General features: G+C 44.9%; 1 protein-coding gene across 1 annotated transcript in view; it reads right to left on the bottom strand.

The window, feature by feature from the left end:
- GSR (glutathione-disulfide reductase) overlaps positions 1-19,936 on the bottom strand; it is a 40,984-nt gene that overhangs the window by 20,476 nt on the left and 572 nt on the right. The window contains exons 2-7 of the mRNA XM_034771405.1: positions 16,621-16,647; positions 15,229-15,317; positions 14,582-14,651; positions 10,794-10,941; positions 6,108-6,162; positions 4,416-4,515 (exon numbers count right to left, since the gene is read on the bottom strand). Of these exons, the coding sequence (XP_034627296.1) occupies positions 4,416-4,515; positions 6,108-6,162; positions 10,794-10,941; positions 14,582-14,651; positions 15,229-15,317; positions 16,621-16,647 (489 nt within the window). The remainder of the gene's footprint in view (positions 1-4,415; positions 4,516-6,107; positions 6,163-10,793; positions 10,942-14,581; positions 14,652-15,228; positions 15,318-16,620; positions 16,648-19,936) is intronic.

Here is a 19,936-nt window from a genome sequence, read left to right on the forward strand (position 1 = left end):
AGGCGAAAGCACACACCAATGACCAGGTAGCTGCTTTACAAACATCCTTAATAGGGCCTTTTTTGAAGTTGGGGGAAGGGATGCAGGGGTCTGCCACAGCCCATTAACTTGATCCAGAATGCCCTCACTGAGAGGCAGGGCCACTCTGGAAGACCTACAATGCTAAAATATTGACCAGATGGTGAGAGGATTCTTTACCTTCCTCTACCTGTATGCCCAGACTTAAGGCCACCCTCTGACAATTCTTGGTGTGCCTTATAGTCATCTGGTGCAGGCAACATGCCCACTCCTGAGACTGCATCATCACGGGGGGAGGAAGAGGATGTCAGAACTGGCTGTAGACGCTCTTCTTCCATTTCTTGATCTATAGGGTCTTGTTGAGCTGGCTCTTGATGTCCTGTATTGGGCTTGGTACTGGAGTCAGGAATCGGTGCGGTCTAGTGGGTAGGTGCCACATGCCTTTCCGATGCCACGGAAACCAGGGAAAGCCCCCTTGGATTCCAAAGATGCCATTCGACTGGCATAGGCCCCCAGTGACCTCCTGGCCAACCACTCGATGGTACTCCTGTGACCCAATCTATGGAAGGGTAGAAACATCTAGAGGAGGGATAGCAAATGTGACTCAAAGGATGGGAAATATAGGACCCAACTCTTGATTCACAAGATAACTCTCCTTCCACTGACCGTGGATGCACCGTTCTAGACAGAGCCGGCGACTGGTGCCAAGGTGCAGAGGCCCACAGAGAAATAAACATTGCAAGTTTTCCCTTTGACCGTACCAAAGGGCAAGCTGCCAGTGGTACATAAAGCTGGCATGGTACTGAGCATTGTAGCAATCCTGCTGGTTCTCCTGTGTCCACTGGCACTGACAGCATCAACTCTTGTACTAGGGCAATACTGGCACTGACATGGTCAGGAGGACCCTGGCAGCTGCAAATGCCTCTGGTGTGGTCCGTACTGAGACAATGTCGGTACGGTGTGGTGCCACAGATGTGGAAGGAGCTCCTTCTGGCTCTGGACTCGACGGAACCTGCTAGGCACCAGAGTCAATGGTGCCATCTTGTGCAGTACCAAAGCAGAGGAATGCCTAGACTTCGACAGCATTCTACTCTTTTCCCCCATGCTTAGCAGAGTTTGGTGCCGAGGACCTTCCTCCCTTGACAGTCTGCTTCTTAGGCACTGGAGATAGCGAATGGTATTGGGACTCAGGCACGGTAGGAGGCGCACTCTTTACCGACACCGAGGCATTCAGTGCCGAGTCTGACTGACCTGGATCAGATGCAGGTCTCAAGGCTGCCTCCGTGAGCAGAAACTTGAGCATGGCTTCTCAATCATTCTTCATGTGATGCTTAAAGTCTCTGCAAATTTGGCGATGCTCCCCAATACGAGCTTCCTTAGGGCACTTCAAACAACTTGAGTGCAGGTTGCTCATGGGCATAGCCTTATTGCAGGAACTTCAGGGCTTGAATCAACTGGGAATCAACCAAAACCCTCAGATGGGGTAAAAACCAAACTAACTAAACACTAATAACCTTAATGCTGGTGCCAGAAGCATGTGGCAGCACAGGGCACTTGAGCCACCCCCATGGGTCCCACGGAGGGAAAAATTTCTGGCAACTGTGCGTGGGGTGTGCACACACCAAGAGTGGAATGCTCACGTGCAATCACTCGAAGAACTGATTTTGCTCAAACTTTTTTAAAAAGTCCTGAACTGAGATAAGGCAAAGAAGGTGCCAGCCCAAACACATGCTCTTCTAGTGAGATCCATTGCGTATGGGTGTCAGTGCAGGAATGTGCTTTGTTCATTGTGGGGATGTCCACAATAGGCTTTTCTCCCAAAGTTTCAACTGGGCTAGCAAAGGAAGTGCCCCCAGCAGGCTGACCTCTGTGCATGTCACTGCCCTGTTGCCCCACCCAAGGCAGCAGAACAGCACTGGTTTTACTCTCTCTGAGCCTCTGACAGTTACAGAGACTGGGACAAGGATGTCTAAGGTATTTGGGCCAACAGCAAATACTTTTGTCCTGTATCCTTATAATTTCCTCCTCCTTCTCTTAAAAAACTAGGACATTAAATAGAAACGATAATGGTGAATTAACCATTATTAAAGAAGTTGCACAGTCAAAATCAGAGTCATGAAATGCAGGGGTTAAAGGCAAGCTGTAAAAGGGGAGAAAAAAAACAACAAGGATTTTCTCTGCTTAATTCTGACATTAGAAATTCAAGTGCTGTGTACTCCAGAAGATACTGTTGACTGGAGGCCTAGGCCTGATCTAAACACAAGTTAAATCAGTTTATCAACCCTGTGATAGTTGGGAGATGTGTGTATCAGATTAGGAATTCCATTTTTATTTTGTGAATGAGATTGTAACAGTTCTTGTGGATTAGAGCGGACATTTTGTAGCAGAACGTGGGTCTGGAAAACTGTGACAGAGCCTTCAAGGGACATCAACGCTTAACGACTCTTTACTACAGAAACAATAGGAGTTCTGCTGACAGGGACACTGACTTCGAATGGACCCTGCCTAAAAGCCTGTGGAGAAGAGGGGGTTGGAGTCAGGAAATTCCCCAGTGGAAGTGAATGGGCAAGAGAGTTCAAAGAATGGTTTGAAAGGAGACCGCTCTGTGAAAGGGAACCATCCCATGGCTATCAATATGGGCTGGTCCCTGCTCTCTGGACGGACACATCTGTTGTGACTGGATTCAACCACTGAATCCCATGCACCTCTAAGCTTGCAGGTATGGATAGTGACTGGTCACTGTTCCTAGCTAGGTTTCTCAGGCTCCCTCTGAGATGCAGACTCTGTCTGACAGCCTTCTTGGGCAGTGAGACCTTGGAATCAGAGCAACAGCCCACCTAAGCCCCCCGTGCTTAGACAAACTCCCCCCAGACTCCAGCTTGGCTATGTGAGCTCTGATTTCCTAGTTACAACCTTCAGGGACAATGTGGCAGTAACGCAAGTAACTCAGGCTTTGCAAAGGAGTTTCTTATACTTTAGTCTGTAACTCTTTCGTGCTTGTTTCAGATCTATGGAAAACAAACTCCTGAATGCAATCCCCCATCTGACCTCACCACTCCCAAGAGTCCTGGGATTGGTACAAGTTCTTAGGGCTCACCATCCCACTGGCGTTCCTACTTCTGACAGTGCAGTGGAGGACCCCTTCACAGAGAGCAGCTTCCTTGTAAAACTGTCTGTTCCCTCTCTTACTAATGAGCTTCTGCCAGGGAACATCCAGGCTCCAAAACATACATCCATGTGCACACAACTTCTGGGTAGAAAGTCCATTCAAGGTCAGTGGCCCTTCGGTAGAACCCTCATTGTTCCTGTATGGGAGAGTTGTTCAATGCTGATGTCCCTTGAATGCTCTCTCACAGCTTTCCAGACATAACCCTTGCTACAAAATGTATGCACTAATCCACAAGGACTATAATCATACATGGCATTCACAAAACAAAAATGGAATTCCTAACCCAACAGACACATCCCCCAGACTGTCACAGAGCTCTTGTGTGGGCACTCATTTTAGCTTAAGTTAAGTTAAAGAAATGCAAGGCACTCTTAGACTGAAGAGCATCCACACAAGGAGGTGGCTCTGATCTAACTACAGCAACTTCAAACCCATTTAATTAAGTTGGTGTGAGATGTGTACAGACACGGCCCCAGTAAAATAACATCACAAAAGTGAGAGGAGTGAATGCTGAGTAACTGACAGACTGTTTAGAGTTCTGTTTTTGTTTACACCTATTTAACGCTAGCGTCTAATGAAAATTTGGGAGGAAGTCTGTGAATAGATTCAACACCCCTTGTGTTGTGGTTAGAAAGCTGACAATGCACATCTCCTGACAACCTCAAGAAGTCTTCCAGCAAAAAAACAGGGAGGAGCAGACATGTCATTCCTGTTATTTCTAAAGAAAAAAACATTGACAAAAACCTAGACATTTTTTACTTATAGGGCTCAAGTGCAATGTTTAGAAATCCTTTAATAGTGACCTTTAAGGTTCCTACAGGTGTAATAAGTAGCCCACATTACAGACACCTTCCCTAGTATTTTCTATTATTTTCTGTCTAGCTCAGTATTCTGTTTTAGACCATAACATACAAAACATGCTACATGGCCCAGTTATTACTGGAAGTTTAATTTTTGTATCTCTTGGTATTGAGATTTTAACTCTGTAATTTGAATGTTGCATTACAACTTTTTGTATGTTATTTATATTACTAAGTCAAATCAACTTCTCTAAATTCATGTGATCAGCCACAACAAACTGCAAGTTATTCTGCCCAGCAATTTCATTTGGCTCAGAGGCTCAAAATGCGTTCAGCCATTTAGGGCACAGAAAGCATCTATGCTATTTTTAACTGGTACTGAGATCACTGGAGAAGTAAGCAACAGTGGATATTATGATCTGTTGTACCTTGTCATGACGTATCAGTAAGGATGTCTTTGATCCCAGTGTGGAAAGGATTCCAGCTATCTCCACAGCAATGTATCCAGCACCAACAACAACACTGCGCCTGAGGAAAAGCAGCATGATCACACATACAGCATCAGAGATAACAGAACAGACCTTTGGCACTGGTTCTTACTGCTTGAACGAAAGGACAAGGTGTCTCCTATAATCCAGACATGTCTTGGTTCTGGGACTATTTCACATGTGACGTTGCACCCCACCGCTACATTATATGTTCTTTCCAATGATCTCAGGCTTTAACTCAACGGCCACATATGTTGTAAACCTACTTTATTAACTACATGCTACAAGAAAACCAACTCACAAAATGAGCCATCTTACATTGCGTTTTGATGGGGTATTGATATGGTTACCATGACAGTTGTTTTTGGCTCACTTACAAAGCTACGATTTTAAGTCAAGTCAATAAAGGAAGATTGAAAAGGAAAGCAAGATGCCATTTAAGGGTCAGGCACGGGTGTGTGGCTGCAGAGTGGTTATGCCAAGCAAAAGTTGGCATCCTCTCTTGGGCGGGCAGGGACACTCTTGTCCATTGACATTGGGTCAGGCAGGAGACCAGGGAGTTGGAGGCAGGGTGAGTGAAACAGGCAAAATAGCAGGATCAGCCGAGGCATCCTCAGACAAGCCACCAGGGAGCCTGTACAAGATGCCTGGGCACAATGTCAATCCCGGGGCTGAGACTCGGTTGGCCTGTCAGCCATTATTTTCTGCTCCAAATGGAGAACCTAAGAAAAGCTAGAAGAAAGGCACAGACACCAACACAAAGAACAGGATGCCATGCTCTGGATGGAGTCTCTACAGTTTCATATCTTTCCCTCGTTCATGGGAATGAACCAGTCTCTCCCAGCCTCTCAGTCTTCCCATAATCCCAAGGGCGCTGTCCATAGGTCTTAAATCATTGCAACCTCCTTCCTAAAGGCAGATTGTCAGCAGGTGGGTTATGTTGTCACCACACACACTGGGGGCAGTGGTACATGTACTCACTAGCCAGTATTTTAGTCATGGGGACTATCCTTCTGGCTGTGAAGGTTGCATGGGACTCCCATACGGCTTTAACAGTAGCTGGAGAGAATGTGGCAAAGCAGTGCCAAATAAGTCACTCCTGCTTCTCCAAGGGCTTAGACCAGTGTGAACTACTGTCACTGATGACTAAAGCCTTGCAACCCATTATGACCTGACTACAAATGACAGGTTTGGGTCTGAAAACTACCCAACCTTCTTGGGATCAGGCCAGCTCTCCTCCTGCCCATGGGGTCGGCACAGCAGTGGCTGCGTGCCCTGCTTCTGCCACTCACTGCGCTGGGGAGTGAGTCTGACAGTGAGTTGCAATGCCTCTCCACAGCACATGAAAGACAAGCAGCAAAGATTCAAAGAGCCTTGTGCTGCTCTAACGTAGTTATTTAAAAAAAAAAAGTCCTGTATTTTAATAAACACAAGGCAAGGGGTCGGAATCACCTCTGTCCTGGCTCTTTCTGATCAGGTGGTGTTTTATACCCATTTTGCACAGGAATAAGTTACTGCACAGGGGCAGGGTACAACAAATTGAGTCCTGTGTGCTTTGCTTTGAGCGGCATGCTGAGAGCAGCCTAAGATAGCAGATTTTGCTACTGAGAGTCTATTTTTTGGTTTGCTTACCTGGGCAATTCTTCAAGTTCAAAAAACCCATCACTGGTGATTCCCAAGCTGGCACCTGCAAAGTAAATTTCACACAAACCGTGACATCAGGGCCACCCAGAGAATTCAGGGGGTCTAGGGCAAAGCAATTTCAGGGGCCCCTTCCATAAAAAAAAGTTGCAATACTATAGAATACTATATTTTCGTGGGGGCCCCTCTGGGGCCGGGGGCCTGGGCGGCCCTGCATGACATGCTCTCTCCCAGTAACAAAACTCTGCTTTTTCTTAGCAGCATTTGTGCATTTCAACACATTGTTTTGTTTAGGTTTACATTTCTTGCTGTTAGCATTTATCAGCTTTACATACAAACTAATCCCAAGCATACAAACATTTGACTTGTTTTTAAAGCTCATTTCCCCACTTCAACAGTGGAAGAGAAAGGGCACTCTTTACTTTGCAAAACTGAGTTTAGGATTGAAAGAAAGTATTGTAAGCAGAGCTTGAAAAACCTCCCAGACACCTGCTTGCCCAAAGAGACTATATGCCTAAGCCCACCACAAGAGCCATGTCCCTAAAGCTATGCAAATTTTATTTGCATTGACACATTTTCATTCTTCCCAATTAATCAGTTTGATCGCCCCACAAAAATCAGCTGAACTCCACTCGTTCCTCCTCAAATCCAATCAATTCTGCTCTCTCTACCCCCTCAAAATCCCCAATTCTGTTAACCCCAATCAATGCTGTCCCTCAAAGCGTGATTAACTCTGCTCCCTCGTCCCTGTAAAAGTCAGTCAGTTCAGTCTTGTCTTCATAGTAAAGAAAGTGTATTTTAACATGTTAGCTCACACATGTTACAGTCCTAGTGTAGTTGTAGTTTTAACAAGGTAAGTTGTAGTTTAACACTAGCTGTCACTTTGTACTAGCTGGTGGAGGTGAACACTAAGATTGTAATGGGTTACCTATCAGGCTTTAAACACACCTTTTTTCTAGTGCAGGCAGGACCTAAGAGGCTGCTCTATTCCTTGCCAAAATAACCGAGGGATGTCTACACTCCGAGCTGGGGATGTAATTCCCAGCGTGAGTTGACATACAAGCACACTCAGACACTAAAACTAGAGTGTAAGTGTCAGGAGGGGCTAGTCACCCCAAGTACAGACTAGTCCAAGAGGCTAAGCACATATTTGGGGTAGCTAGCTCCTCCCACCACTCATGCCACCGCGGCTACACTCTACTTTTAGCATGCTAGCTCAGCCAGAGCTAGTGCAGGTATGTTTTTTCAAGCTGGAATTTACACGTCTAGCTCAAAGTTTGACATACTCTTAGCGGTACCAGTGCTGATATGCTCCTTATCTTTCCTCTTCCTTGGGCTAAAGAAAGAGCAGTGCAGAAAACTGTTCCACTGTCTTCAGTCCCCCTCCTTTCCACAGAGGGAGCCGGTTATTCCTCAGCTCCATTCACTCACCAAAAAATCTCTATGTACCTCATGCACGTTGGAGAGTTTGATTTTCAGGCTGTGGTTTTAAGTAACAAAACAGGGAAAGGTAGAGCAGATACTGAAACCTGACTGATGACCTCTAATTTCTTTTCCCCCTTAAAAAACTAAACCAAAATAACACATTAAGATTATAATGAAAGGGTTTCCAAATATTTTTATTGAGGACATTCAGACGGTATGTAAGGTTTCAAAACTACTAAGATCAATACCAGTTTTACTTCTTTAGAAAATAAAAAATCCTTCTTTACATATTATATATTTTTTTAAACTTTAAAATCATCAGGGATGTCCAGACTGATTTCATTGTGTGTGAGGGTTTCCTAAAATTCTCAGGGGAGGTATAATGAGTGTGCTCACACCAAGTGGGAAGGGCCTTGAATTTTTAACAAAGACTTCCCACCTCTCAATTGCATCTGAAGAAGTGAGGTTCTTACCCACGAAAGCTTATGCTCCCAATACTTCTGTTTGTCTTAAAGGGGCCACAGGACCCTCTGTTGCTTTTTACAGATTCAGACTAACATGGCTACCCCTCTGATACTTGACACCTCAATTGTTATTCAGCGAAGTTAAATAAGTATTAATAAAAAAAAAAGTTTCAAGCAGGGACTAGAAATCCTTTTGCTCAGCTTTCTAGCTCTGGACTGTTGATACTAGCTCTTCAGTCACCATAGAACTCCAGTAACTCCTCACTTAAAGTCGTCCCGGTTAACGTTGTTACGTTGCTGATCAATTAGGGAACATGCTCGTTTAAAGTTGTGCAATGCTCCCTTCTAATGTCGTTTGGCAACCGCCTGCTTTGTCCACTGCTTGCAGGAAGAGCAGTCCGTTGCAACTAGCTGGTGGGGGCTTGGAACCAGGGTGGACCGGCAGCCCCCCCATCAGCTCCTGCTCACCTAAGTTCCCTGTGCGGCAGCTGCCCAGCAGGCTAGCAATTGCCAGCAGTTCAGCTGTCCCTCCCCCCACTGCCATGTGCTGCTCCTGCCCTGTGCCTTGAAGCTGCTCCCCGAGACTCCTGCTTGCTGTGCTGGGGGGAGGAAAGGAAGAGGGGGACTGTCAGGGTGTCCCCCTGCTCCTGCACCCCACTTACCCCATCTCCATAGAGCGGGGGGGGGGACACACGACAGGGCTCAGGACGGAGGGAGCATGCTGGCAGCAGCTGCGGTCTCAGCAAGCTGATCTAATTAACAAGGCTGTGTACCTAAGAGTGGGGTCAGCGTACTTAAAGGGGAAATGCGCATCTCTCTCTCACACACACGGTGTGTGTCTGTCTGCGATGCTGTCTCCCCTCCCTCCATTCCTGATGCCTTGTAGAGCGTGAGAGTTAACCCTTGAGGGTTCAGCCAATTGCTAGTTCATCATTTAGCAGTAAGGCATTCCTTGGGAAATATCCCACCCTCTGACTCCTCCATCTCAACCAAGCTTCACAATCATCATCACTGTCTAATTTGTTTAAAACTTATACTGTGTGTGTGTGTGAATATATATATATATATATATATATAGTCTTGTCTGGTGAAAAAAATTTCCCTGGAACCTAACCCCCTCATTTACATTAATTCTTATGGGGAAATTGGATTTGCTTAACATCGTTTCACTTAAAGTCGCATTTTTCAGGAACAGAACTACAACGTTAAGTGAGGAGTTACTGTATGATGTCAAGAGTGAAGCCTGCTTGGTGTATGCAGTCCCCTTACTGACACACAGATTGTGCAGAATCTCAGCTTTCATTATTATGAAGTACATTTTTAGTCCTCATGGGTGCAAAAAATATGTTTAAAATGTGAGCCAATGCAGTGAGCTCTGCCTGAGACTACAAGGACTGAGAGCTGTGAACTCTCCTGCCATCATTAATCTCATTTGAACGTAAACGCTAAAGGCCAGAGATGGCACTTCACAGACAAAGGTAACTATTTTGTTGAGGGTCATTCTAAGAGCTGAAACAGGAAATAGATTGAGAAAGAAGCTCTCAAAGTGGTGTGAATTAGGAGCTGCTGCCAGGAAGGAAATACCAAGAGAGGAACAGAGAATACACCCTCAAAGCCAGGGTAAGAAAATAAACAGACAGGAGGCTGGGGAAAGGGAAAAAAACAAAGGGCAGAAACAGCAGGAGTCCTCTCAAAAGGGAGCAGATTCTCCACGCAGTGATACTGAATGTGACAGTAAATAATAACTAAGTTTAATCACTACATAACGGCCACACTCTACCTCTGATCTTTGTGCAACTCTCATTGACCTCAGTGGGAGAGCCACTGTGGATTAAAAGGAGTATTAGGTTATACATTCAGACCCAGTCCATAAATTTGGAACTCTCTACCAAATGGGTGGGACACCACTGCCACAGAGCCTTCCAGTCTACTCAGGATCCAATTTTTCTAACAAGCAGGACAAAAAACCCGTTAGCTTTCAGATCTTTCTATATCATAAACGGGCACGAGTGCTCCCTGTCACTCTGCGCACCCTTTGCAGGTATGTCCACCCTCAGCCTGCTAAGTCTGGAACAGTCTCTCTCATTTCCACAGCCATAACAAACCAGAATGGTTTTCATAAAAGATGCAAAGTGATAAAAGCTTCAGGTAGCAAAGTTCAACGTCCATGCTGAACGAATGCGACTTCTGGGCTGACCTAAATGTTGCATCAGTTCCTTCCTATTTTGTGGAAAGGTATTTTAAGTAAAAGCAGAATTGTTTAAAGGAGAACAAGCTGCGCAAGACCCTACATTTAGTGTCTGACATTCAGTGACACGCATATTGCCCTCATAATAAGCAGATTAGCAGTTTTGAACAGGCAGATCCAATTTAGCTTAAGGGAAAATTGGCAAACACGGTGTCTGTCCAAGTCACCTGTGGAGCTGCTTGAAGCACACCTTACAAACCTTAACTGATGGTACCAAGGATCCTGAGCTGGAGCCTCATCCAAAGTTCACTGAAGTCAGTGGGAATCTTTCCACGGACTCCAGAAGGCTTTGGATCAGACCTCTTTCTATGTAGGCCAGAGTTCCATTTATAAGAGGCAGGGAACAGTAAAATGCTGAGAACAAATGTACTTTCTAAGGGTACATTCTATATAGACCACTGAGGCCAGAGAGACTAGAGTGTACTGGAGCTACACTATTTGCACTGGAAAAATAGGAAGTCCTATTGTAACTCATATGAAATCTCCTCCCACAGGAGTACTTGCATGCCATGATGTTGATCACAATATTCAAAGACTTACCAGGGATTTCACTGTCAGGGGTAACTGATGGTCGCCCACCAGTAGCTATAAGGATGTGGGGAGCTGTGTATTTTTTACCATTGACTTCTACCGTAGGCTCAGGATCAGACGTAAAAGCTGCATGGCCATGAATGGTTTCTATGTGAGCCTATAAAAACAAATTTTAGATTGTACTGTTATTCTATAAATCACAGAACCAGATGCTAGAGAAAGAATGAACCTTTCCTAGTTATCAAAGCAGAAAAGTAGTAAGACAGCTCTCAGATTCAGCATTTCAATTTCTGAAAAGTGCTACTAATGGCCTACATTTTCAAAAGTGATTAGTGATTTTGGGTACCCACTCCAAAAAATGCTCAAGAACCACCCTCTAAAAATCAGGCCCCTTTACGATATCTCACGTGAGCACCTAAAATCATGAGCCAGTTTGAAAACGTAGGCCTACGCTCATCTAGTAATCTGAAATGTTTGTAAATATAATGAAAGCCTTCAATCTGCACCACAAGCCACTGCATGTTATGGAGAGCTAATGAAGATTAAACTCCAGCAGCTAAAACATGACTAAGCTGGTAAGAAACAGTGACTTACTGTAACTGTGGTTCTTCGAGATGTGGTCTAGACACGTATTCCACGCTAGGTATGTGTGCACCGTAGACAGAGGATTTTGCCTAGCAGTACCAGTAGAGGGACAGTGGTCATGCCTTGTGGCCAAAACCCGTCCCCTGGCTAGATGAGGCAGTGTCACACCAACCCCCCATGAATTCCTTTGCACCAACTCCCAGAAACTAGACTCGGATGCAAAGGGGATGGAGCGTTGGTTGTGGAATACACATCTGCATCACATGTAAAAAAAAAAAAAAAAAAAAAAGTCAGTTACAGGAAGTAACCGTTTCTTCTTCAAGTAGATGCAGCCATGTATTCTACTTAGGAGACACAGAAGCAGCGTTCACAGGAGGTGGGGCTCAGAGTCTATTTAAACAAGGACTGCAGGATCATCTTCCAAAAGTTTGCATCTTCTCTGGATGCTGCAGTAATGGGATAATGGTTCATACATACATATATATCGATGACTATGTGGCAGCTCTGCAAATATCCAATATTAAGTGGTTACTTAAGAATGCTATTGATGTAGCTCTCGCTCTCATAGAATGACCTCACACGCAGAGGGGGCCTACCCAAAACTGTTTTGTATGCAAAAGTTATCCACCTAAGAGACCGTCTGTGAGGAGACTGCCTGTCTCTTCACAGTCTGCATATAACACAAACAGATGCGGCAAACCACAAAAAGGTTCAGATGATGTTTAGCCTTTTCTCTAATGTCTAACATGTGACGATGCTGTCCCTGTGGAGATGAGTGCGGCTTAGGAACAAAAACACAGGCAAACATACCGCCTATTTAAATGAAACCAAGACACCACTCTAGACGCAAATTTTGGGTGAAGTGGCAATGTCACTTTTTCTTTGGAGAATTGCACGTAAGGAGGCTCTGCCATCGAAGCCTGCAGCTCACACACTCTCCTTGCAGATGTCATTGCCATGAAGAATGCAGTTTTTTTCTCATAGAGAGGAAAGGGGCAAGATGCCAGAGGATTGAATGAAGGTTCCATCAGAGCCGCTAAGACTGTGTTAAGGTCCTATAAGGGACCAGTTCCTGCACTGGCAGATGGAGACGAAGGATTCCTTTTAAGAAACTAGCCATCACAGCACTGGAAAATACCAATCTTCCACGAACGGGTGGATGAAAGGCTGAGATCACCACTAGATACTCCCTCAATAAGCTAAATGGAAGGCCCAACAGCTGAAGATGCAGCAAATACTTCAAGATGTCTTGGATACTACCCAGCATTGGCTGAACTCCACAGGCCAATGACCACATAGACAAACCTTTTCACTTTTTCAAACAGGCCATCTTGGTAGATGGTTTTCTATACTGAGTAGGACTTGTCGAACAGACGACAAACATCACTCTTCCTCTTCATTCAACCACGAAGCAGCCGAGCAGTGAGATATAGGGAACTGAGCGCAGGATGCAAACGTGATTGTGAGAGTAGGTCAGACTGGAGAGGAAAGCATATGGGAGGCCAAATCAACAGTGCAAGAAGGTCAGAAAACCAACACTGCCTCGGACATGACGGTGCAATGAGGATGACGTTGGCCTGATCTGCTTTCAGCTTGAGGATGATCTGTGGAATGATCAGAGTCAGAGAAAAAGCATATAGGAGAGTTGACTGCCAGCTGACGTGGACGGCATCACTCAGGGAGCCTGGGCAAAGGGCCCCCACGAGTGCAGAATAGACTACATTTCCTGTTGTCCCTTGTAGCGAACAGGTTGATCATCGGCATGCCCCAAGCAGCAAAGATGACTTTCAGAACATGGACTTCACTGACCACTTGTGACTCAGGGAAAAATTCCTCCCAAGATGGTCCGTGAGATGATTCTAGACCCCGGGGAACTGACTGGCTATCGGAGTGATATTCTCTTCAATGCAGAACAGCCACAGCCTGACCACCTCTTGGTGTGTGCTCACCCTTGTCGGTTCACATAATACATCACAACGCTATTGTCAGTAAGTATGTGAACCATTGAACCTTTGATGCAGTCTAGGAAAACATGACCAGCAATGTAGATGGCCCAAAGCTTCCTGCTCCAACTGATCACAGACCCTGAACCTTCAGCGACCCCAGACGCTCTCCCCAACCTACCAGGGAGGCATCGGTGACAATAGTCCTGGTTGGTAAGGGCCGGACAAAGGGAATGCCCTGACATACATTCTCCTGATACATCCTCCAGTGCAAGAAGTCCAGGGTCAATGGAGGGAGGCAGACCAACCTGTCTAAGGGATGAAGGGCCAGATGGTAAACTGTTCTGGGCCATATCTGAAGAAGGCGAAGGCATTGAAGAGGGCAATCTGTGCATTGACCCACCTGTGTGTATGTGGACATGTGGCCCACAGGCCTCAGACACATGAGAATTGTCATGGAAGGTTGAGACTGCAGCGTGAGACAAAGGTGATAAAAGTGTCTGGAAAAGGTCAGTCTACAAAACTACTCTTGGACTCTATTAAGATCCCAATTAATTCAATTTTCCAAGTAGAGACCAATGTTGACTTTCTGATGTTCAGTAGGAGACACAGACAGTTGAGTAAATGCAGTGTGATGCATACATGAGAAAGGACTTCTTCTCTGGACCTGCCCCTTAGTAGCCAGTCATCTGGAGGTATGCCATCACCACATCCACACATTTGGTAAAGACCCGGGGAGTGGAAGACAGACCAAAAGGAAGGGACGTGTACTGAAAATGATGGTTAGCCATGACAAACCAAAGAAATCTTTTGTGGTTTGGGCCAGAGCAGCACCGCCTCATATAGCCATGGAAGGGGCTATGGCCACGAGGTGTGAGCACACCCCTCTAGGGATACGGCTAGGCAAAATTCTCTGGGTTCAGTGCACTTGGCGTGCACAAACACCTAAGTAGAATACATGGCCGCATCTACTCGCGGTAGTGTGCACCATCACCTTATACAGACTGGGGGAACAGGAGGAAAAAATGGCTCTCACTGGTTAATGAAGTGGGAATCATTCTTAAAACCACAGAAATGTGCTTTGGCACAGGAGAAGGGTTTTTATAACTATTGGGAACGGAACCTGCACTGACCAAAGATAAAAAACCAAGCTAAACTCTCTTGGAAAGCCTTCATAGGTTCTGGGAAAATATGACAGTTTACAGGGGCATAGAAGAGGCTCTGTAATTTTAAGATCTGTTACTTGTACATGAACCAAAATTTACAAACCTTGTTTAAGTTATTTTGATAGATCCCATTCAGGCGGCTCACATAAGCATCACGCTTTTCTTTAATCACTCTGCAATAAAATGTAGTCACTGTCACTATATAAGCTTTTACTCACTGCTAATAAGAATACACAGCAAAAAAAATGGCGGCTAGCTTTAAAATCCAACCTCATTAGATATGCAAACACAAAAAGGTCATCGGATAAAGTCAATGAAAACGCTGCAGGGATGTGGGAGGGACAGGAAGGGGGGTTCAGGGGCATGGAGCACATGAAACAAACCACTATATAGCTGGTTATGTCATTCATGACAAGAGGTTTTCTTGAGCAAGGCCCAGAGCTTGCTGGCAACTGACTCCCCATCCTGTATGGCACTGGCAAAACTGTCCCATGGGCCCAGGCATTCCACACTGGCTATGAGGAACATGGAACCAAACTGCAAGCAACTGAGTAAGCCTTGTTCCTCCCCCAGGGCACCTAGGGCATTATAAGCGGACATGGTCTCAGAAAAGAACTGCTTATACATGGTCACAGCGAGAGAACTGCTTATACGTAAAGAAAATACAATATTTACATAAAATGTATTGTGCTTTAAAAGGATAAATGTAAACAAGACTTTGCCACCTGGAATACAGAATCTTAGACGTACCGCCAATTAAACTTCACATTGGGGGTTTCAAAGCCATAATCGGCATGATCATGGATGAATTCAAAGTGGACAGCTGTGTTCCACATCACCTGTCACAGAGGTAAAGAGAACAGTAATTCAGCACAGCATTAATGAAAAAAGCATCAACTGTGTCTATAAAAAGCGACAAAGAGTCCTGTGGTACCTTACAGACTAACAGACGTATTGGAGCATGAGCTTTTGTGGGTGTCAATTGTGTCTAGTTATTCAAGCTGGATTAGGTGGAACAACTCAGTTCCATACATTACTATTTTAAATAGGCATTGTTTTATAAATAAGGGCGATGTTAGGCCTTAAAGACCCCAACGCCATGCAGCAGAAAGTTCCTGGAGGCTGTGTGTATGAGGCTGGCACAGTCTGCTCTGCAGGAGCAGGGCCACCACTGCACCATGCACTTGCCGTATTTAGGTCTACCTCTGCTTGCTGGTACAGAGGGGGGAGAGTTCCTAGACCTACTCCTTCTCTTTGGGGAGACTTGCACCACTGTTTGAACAGCCCTGTGTTCACCTTGACTGCAAGGAGTCAATTGTGTCTGGCCCCTGTGCAGGGGCATGGAGGAAGGAGGCTCCTGGCACTATACTCCACCCTTTGTGTGCTCACATAGAGCTACACAATCTAAACCACAAAGATTTGGAGGGGATTGGCGAGAAGAAACCTCATATCTAAGGCCCTACTTAATTTGTAATATTGCGGATCCCGCAATATTAGACTTCCACTGCAATTTGGCAGTGGGAGCCCTCGCTCTCAGCCCTGGGTGGCCGACAGCAGGAGCCCCCGCTGCCAACCCTTTGCCAAATTACCACAAATAATGTCATTACTTTCCCATGATTTTCCATGGATTGTCCGCAACTCAGCTGCAATTTTTTGACAATCATCTCGCGATTCAAGTAGAGCCTTACTCATATCTCTAGCACTAAGTTTATGTACACAGTAGTGTTAGGAAAAGTGGCCTTTTTTGAGGTGTATCTCTTCATTTCTCATCAGACTTGAAATAGTACCATAGGAAAACAGCTTTTGTGAGACTAAGGAAAATACTAAAACAACAAATTCTGCTCACAGATACCCTGGTGTAACCTCACTAATGCCAATAGTGAGGTTAATAATCCATGGGCCTAAGAGCACAATTTGTCCTTTGGATATTCATTTTACCTAGAAATAGTCTAACCAGCCTATTCAGCCTTAGGCAAAAAAGCAAAGTAAGGATTGTGGAATGGAGTATTTTTGCAAGTGCCCCTAACTGTAGCTGCACCCTATTAAGTTTATCTACTCTCCCAACATCCGTGTTATGAAGAATTGGATACAGACACATGCATTTCAACACAAAGACAATATGAAAGAAGAAAAAAAATCTACCTTTTTTGGTACACATCCAACATTCACCTAAGAGAGAAGAATATTAAGTCTACATTTGTCATTATGATAATAAAATCAATACTTAGAAAATAGTAAGTCCACTAACTAAAGCTTCCCAAAATAGATGCCAATTCCGCACCTTTCTCCCACTCCCTACAATGCAGAAATATCAAAGTCATTTTGAGTTGGGCAAAGAGACATTCATGTTTGATACTTTAGTTCCTATTACCAAATTCAGAGGTTCCAATCCCACAGGGCTAACTCAGCCCTTCACCCTTCTAAAGTAAGTTAAAAAACATGTATCGTGCCCATTTTAAAGCTGTTGTTTTTCAATGGATTCTTAAGAGGATTTCCTGTCTGCTCAGCAAGGATAGTAAAGATTGCATAGCACTTTTTATAAAGGAATACAAATATAGCTCAGTGTCTTCAGCTAACACTTCCCCTCTCCCCACTACTGTGTAACTTTTGAGGTAGTGGCCAAGTGATCAGAGCACACAAGTGGAAGCCAGCTTTGAGTTCTAATCTCATTTGCCATGAGCTTTTTCAATGAACCCCTTTTGTGCCTCAGTTTCTCCAACTGTTAAAAATGTAACTATGCTAATATTGCTCTGATATCTTTCAAATGACTGGGTCAGCTTCTATGGGTTCACAACCTTCTGCCCTTGAAGCAAATTCATATTGAACACAAGGCCAGTGAACTCACAAACACGTCTTTGGGGTAATAAGCAGTTGTACACAGAGCAATATACCCAGGTCCCAGTCTGACAGCCTAAAACAGCAAGATTCCACCTTGAGACAAAGGCAAGATGCCAGACTGCTGAGGGGGTGCACTCAGAGGCCAGAAAAGGGGCAGACTTGTCACAAACCAAGATACTTACCAAACAGACCTGTTTAAACCAATCACTATGAAGCCACTCCCTCCTTTACTTCAGATTTATGCAACACTAGTTTGTTCACTCCTCAAAGTAGTTGTATTTCCTGTTTTAACTAGCTGGCAAGTGACATAAAATTCACCCTGACCTTAATTTTAGGAGTGGCAGAGATATAGGAAATACTAGGAGCTCACAGGAGATTAAATGAGGATTTTTCCTTCCGGTTATTGGCCCTATAATACAAATGTATTCATACTTTTCATTAAAAGTTTTCTTCCTAAAGAGCTTCATCAAAACTTTGCAGCCTTTTTCCTGTCAATAGGCAAGCAAGTACACATACACTGCACAGATCCGCCACCCTGTCTGAAGGAAAGGTACTTCAAAATACTTAAAACACTTTTTCAGGAGAATCTGAAAATAGACGTTTATTAAAATACCTACAGTTGCACCAGAACACAGCTCTGTACTCTGCTATATTCTCGTCATCTCTACTCTTTGCTTTTGCTAGCATAAGAAAGATTATTTTGTGTGTGTACCGTTTTATCTGAAAAACACAAATCCTCTATTTTATCTACTGTGAACCAGAACCTCAGCTTGTATATTCTGACTACACCAATTACGTCAATGATCAATCTGACCCTGTAAGTCAGAAATAAACGGATACTAACTAGCATTGTTTTAATAACAACTTCTGGTGAAACCTGAGTTTGGTAATATTCCAATGAAGTTACATTAGTTTTCACAACAACACTGTAGCACCATCACCTTCTATGTAAAAAGCTCTATATTCAGGACTTGATTCTGTTCTTAGAAAGGTCAGCAAATCTCTCTTAAATGTATGCTGATTTTACAAGATACGTTAAGATGGGCATCTCAAAGAGAGAGAGAAAAATCAGAGCCAATTTTTTTCTTAAAAATCCTACATTGTCTAATTAACTGGGGCAGCAGAGCAGAGTACATTGCTCATTTGGAATTCTGTTAATCTGTGCAAACTAAGGTGCTGGAAAAGCGTCTGTTGTGTTCTGAACAACACACAATTTTAAAATTGGTTGTAAGCTATTTTAATGTCTCCTATGTGTGGAGAACCTAGCACAGCAGGACACTGATCCTACCTGAGGGCTCTACAGTCTTGGTCCCACAACAATAAATATTATTATAAACATCAGCACCCCACACAAAAAATGGGGGCGGGGAATTCCTGGTCTTTCCTGGCTTTTGTCAGTTTGTTTCACACACTTTAAAATTAATAAGGCTCTATATTAATTAATTTCTAATATGTTTTCTAAACACACCCTTCTTCCTAAAAGAAATAGAAGGTAATGGTCAGCTGAAAATGCATCTGATTTGGAAAAAGTCTGACCTGGATGGGCCCCATCCCCTTATAGGCGTGTAAGGAACAATGACTATTGTGAAAATTCAGTAATACAGATCATCATCCATAAAGCCAGCTGTCCTCGTGAAGAAAGATGTGTGACCAATCTGAGTTGTGCAACACCTGACAATACCACTTTGTCGACGGGCTGGCATTGTCTCTATTTGTGACGGTCACTGCAGTTAAATAAAAGGGTTCAAACAAAGAGCTTACAGCCTAGCAGGCACTGGCACCACTAAACTGATGCTCACAGAGCAACGGTGGCATCCTGCCCCTCAGTGCATACAAACCACACCTGTTCTGGGAGCTCATTGCCCTTCTACAAGGCTAGACGAGTTCTGGAAAGAAAACCCCAGCTGGCCCAGATATCTGCCCCAGGATTACTCATTAGAGCCCCTCTTTGCAACATGTCGTCACCCCCATCTCCCCAAGCCACATCCATCCACATACCCCACACCCTCTAGCCACATCCATACACACACATCCACACCCCCAGCCATGTTCATCCACCTACACCAGGGGTTCTCAAACTGGGGGTCGGGACCCCTCGGGGCTCGCGAGGTTATTACATGGGGGGTTGCGAGTTGTCACCCTCCACCCCAAGTCCTGCTTTGCCTCCAGCATTTATAATGGTGTTAAATATATAAAAAAGTGTTTTTAATGCATAAGGGGGGTCACAATCAGAGAAGTGCTGTGTGAAAGGGGTCACCAGTACAAAAGTCTGAGAACCCCTGATCTACACACACACACACCATCCCCAGTCACATCCATCCACACACACCCCTACCCCCTCACCCCACCCCCATCCACACACACCCTGCCCCAGTTCCCCCACACCCTTCCCCCTCACCCTGCCCCAACCCCATCCATCCACACACACCCTGCCCCAGCCGTCCCAGCCCCATCCATCCACACACACCCTGCCCCAGCCCCCGCACACCCCTTCCCCCTCCCCCCAGCCCTCACACCCCTGCCCCACCCATCCCAGCCCCCCCATGCCCCAGCCCCATCCATCCATACACCCAACCCCAGCTCCACCACACCCTTCCCCCTCACCCTGCCCCACCCGTCC

This window comes from Trachemys scripta, chromosome 5 (assembly GCF_013100865.1).
Source record: "Trachemys scripta elegans isolate TJP31775 chromosome 5, CAS_Tse_1.0, whole genome shotgun sequence".
Classification (NCBI taxonomy): domain Eukaryota; kingdom Metazoa; phylum Chordata; order Testudines; family Emydidae; genus Trachemys; species Trachemys scripta.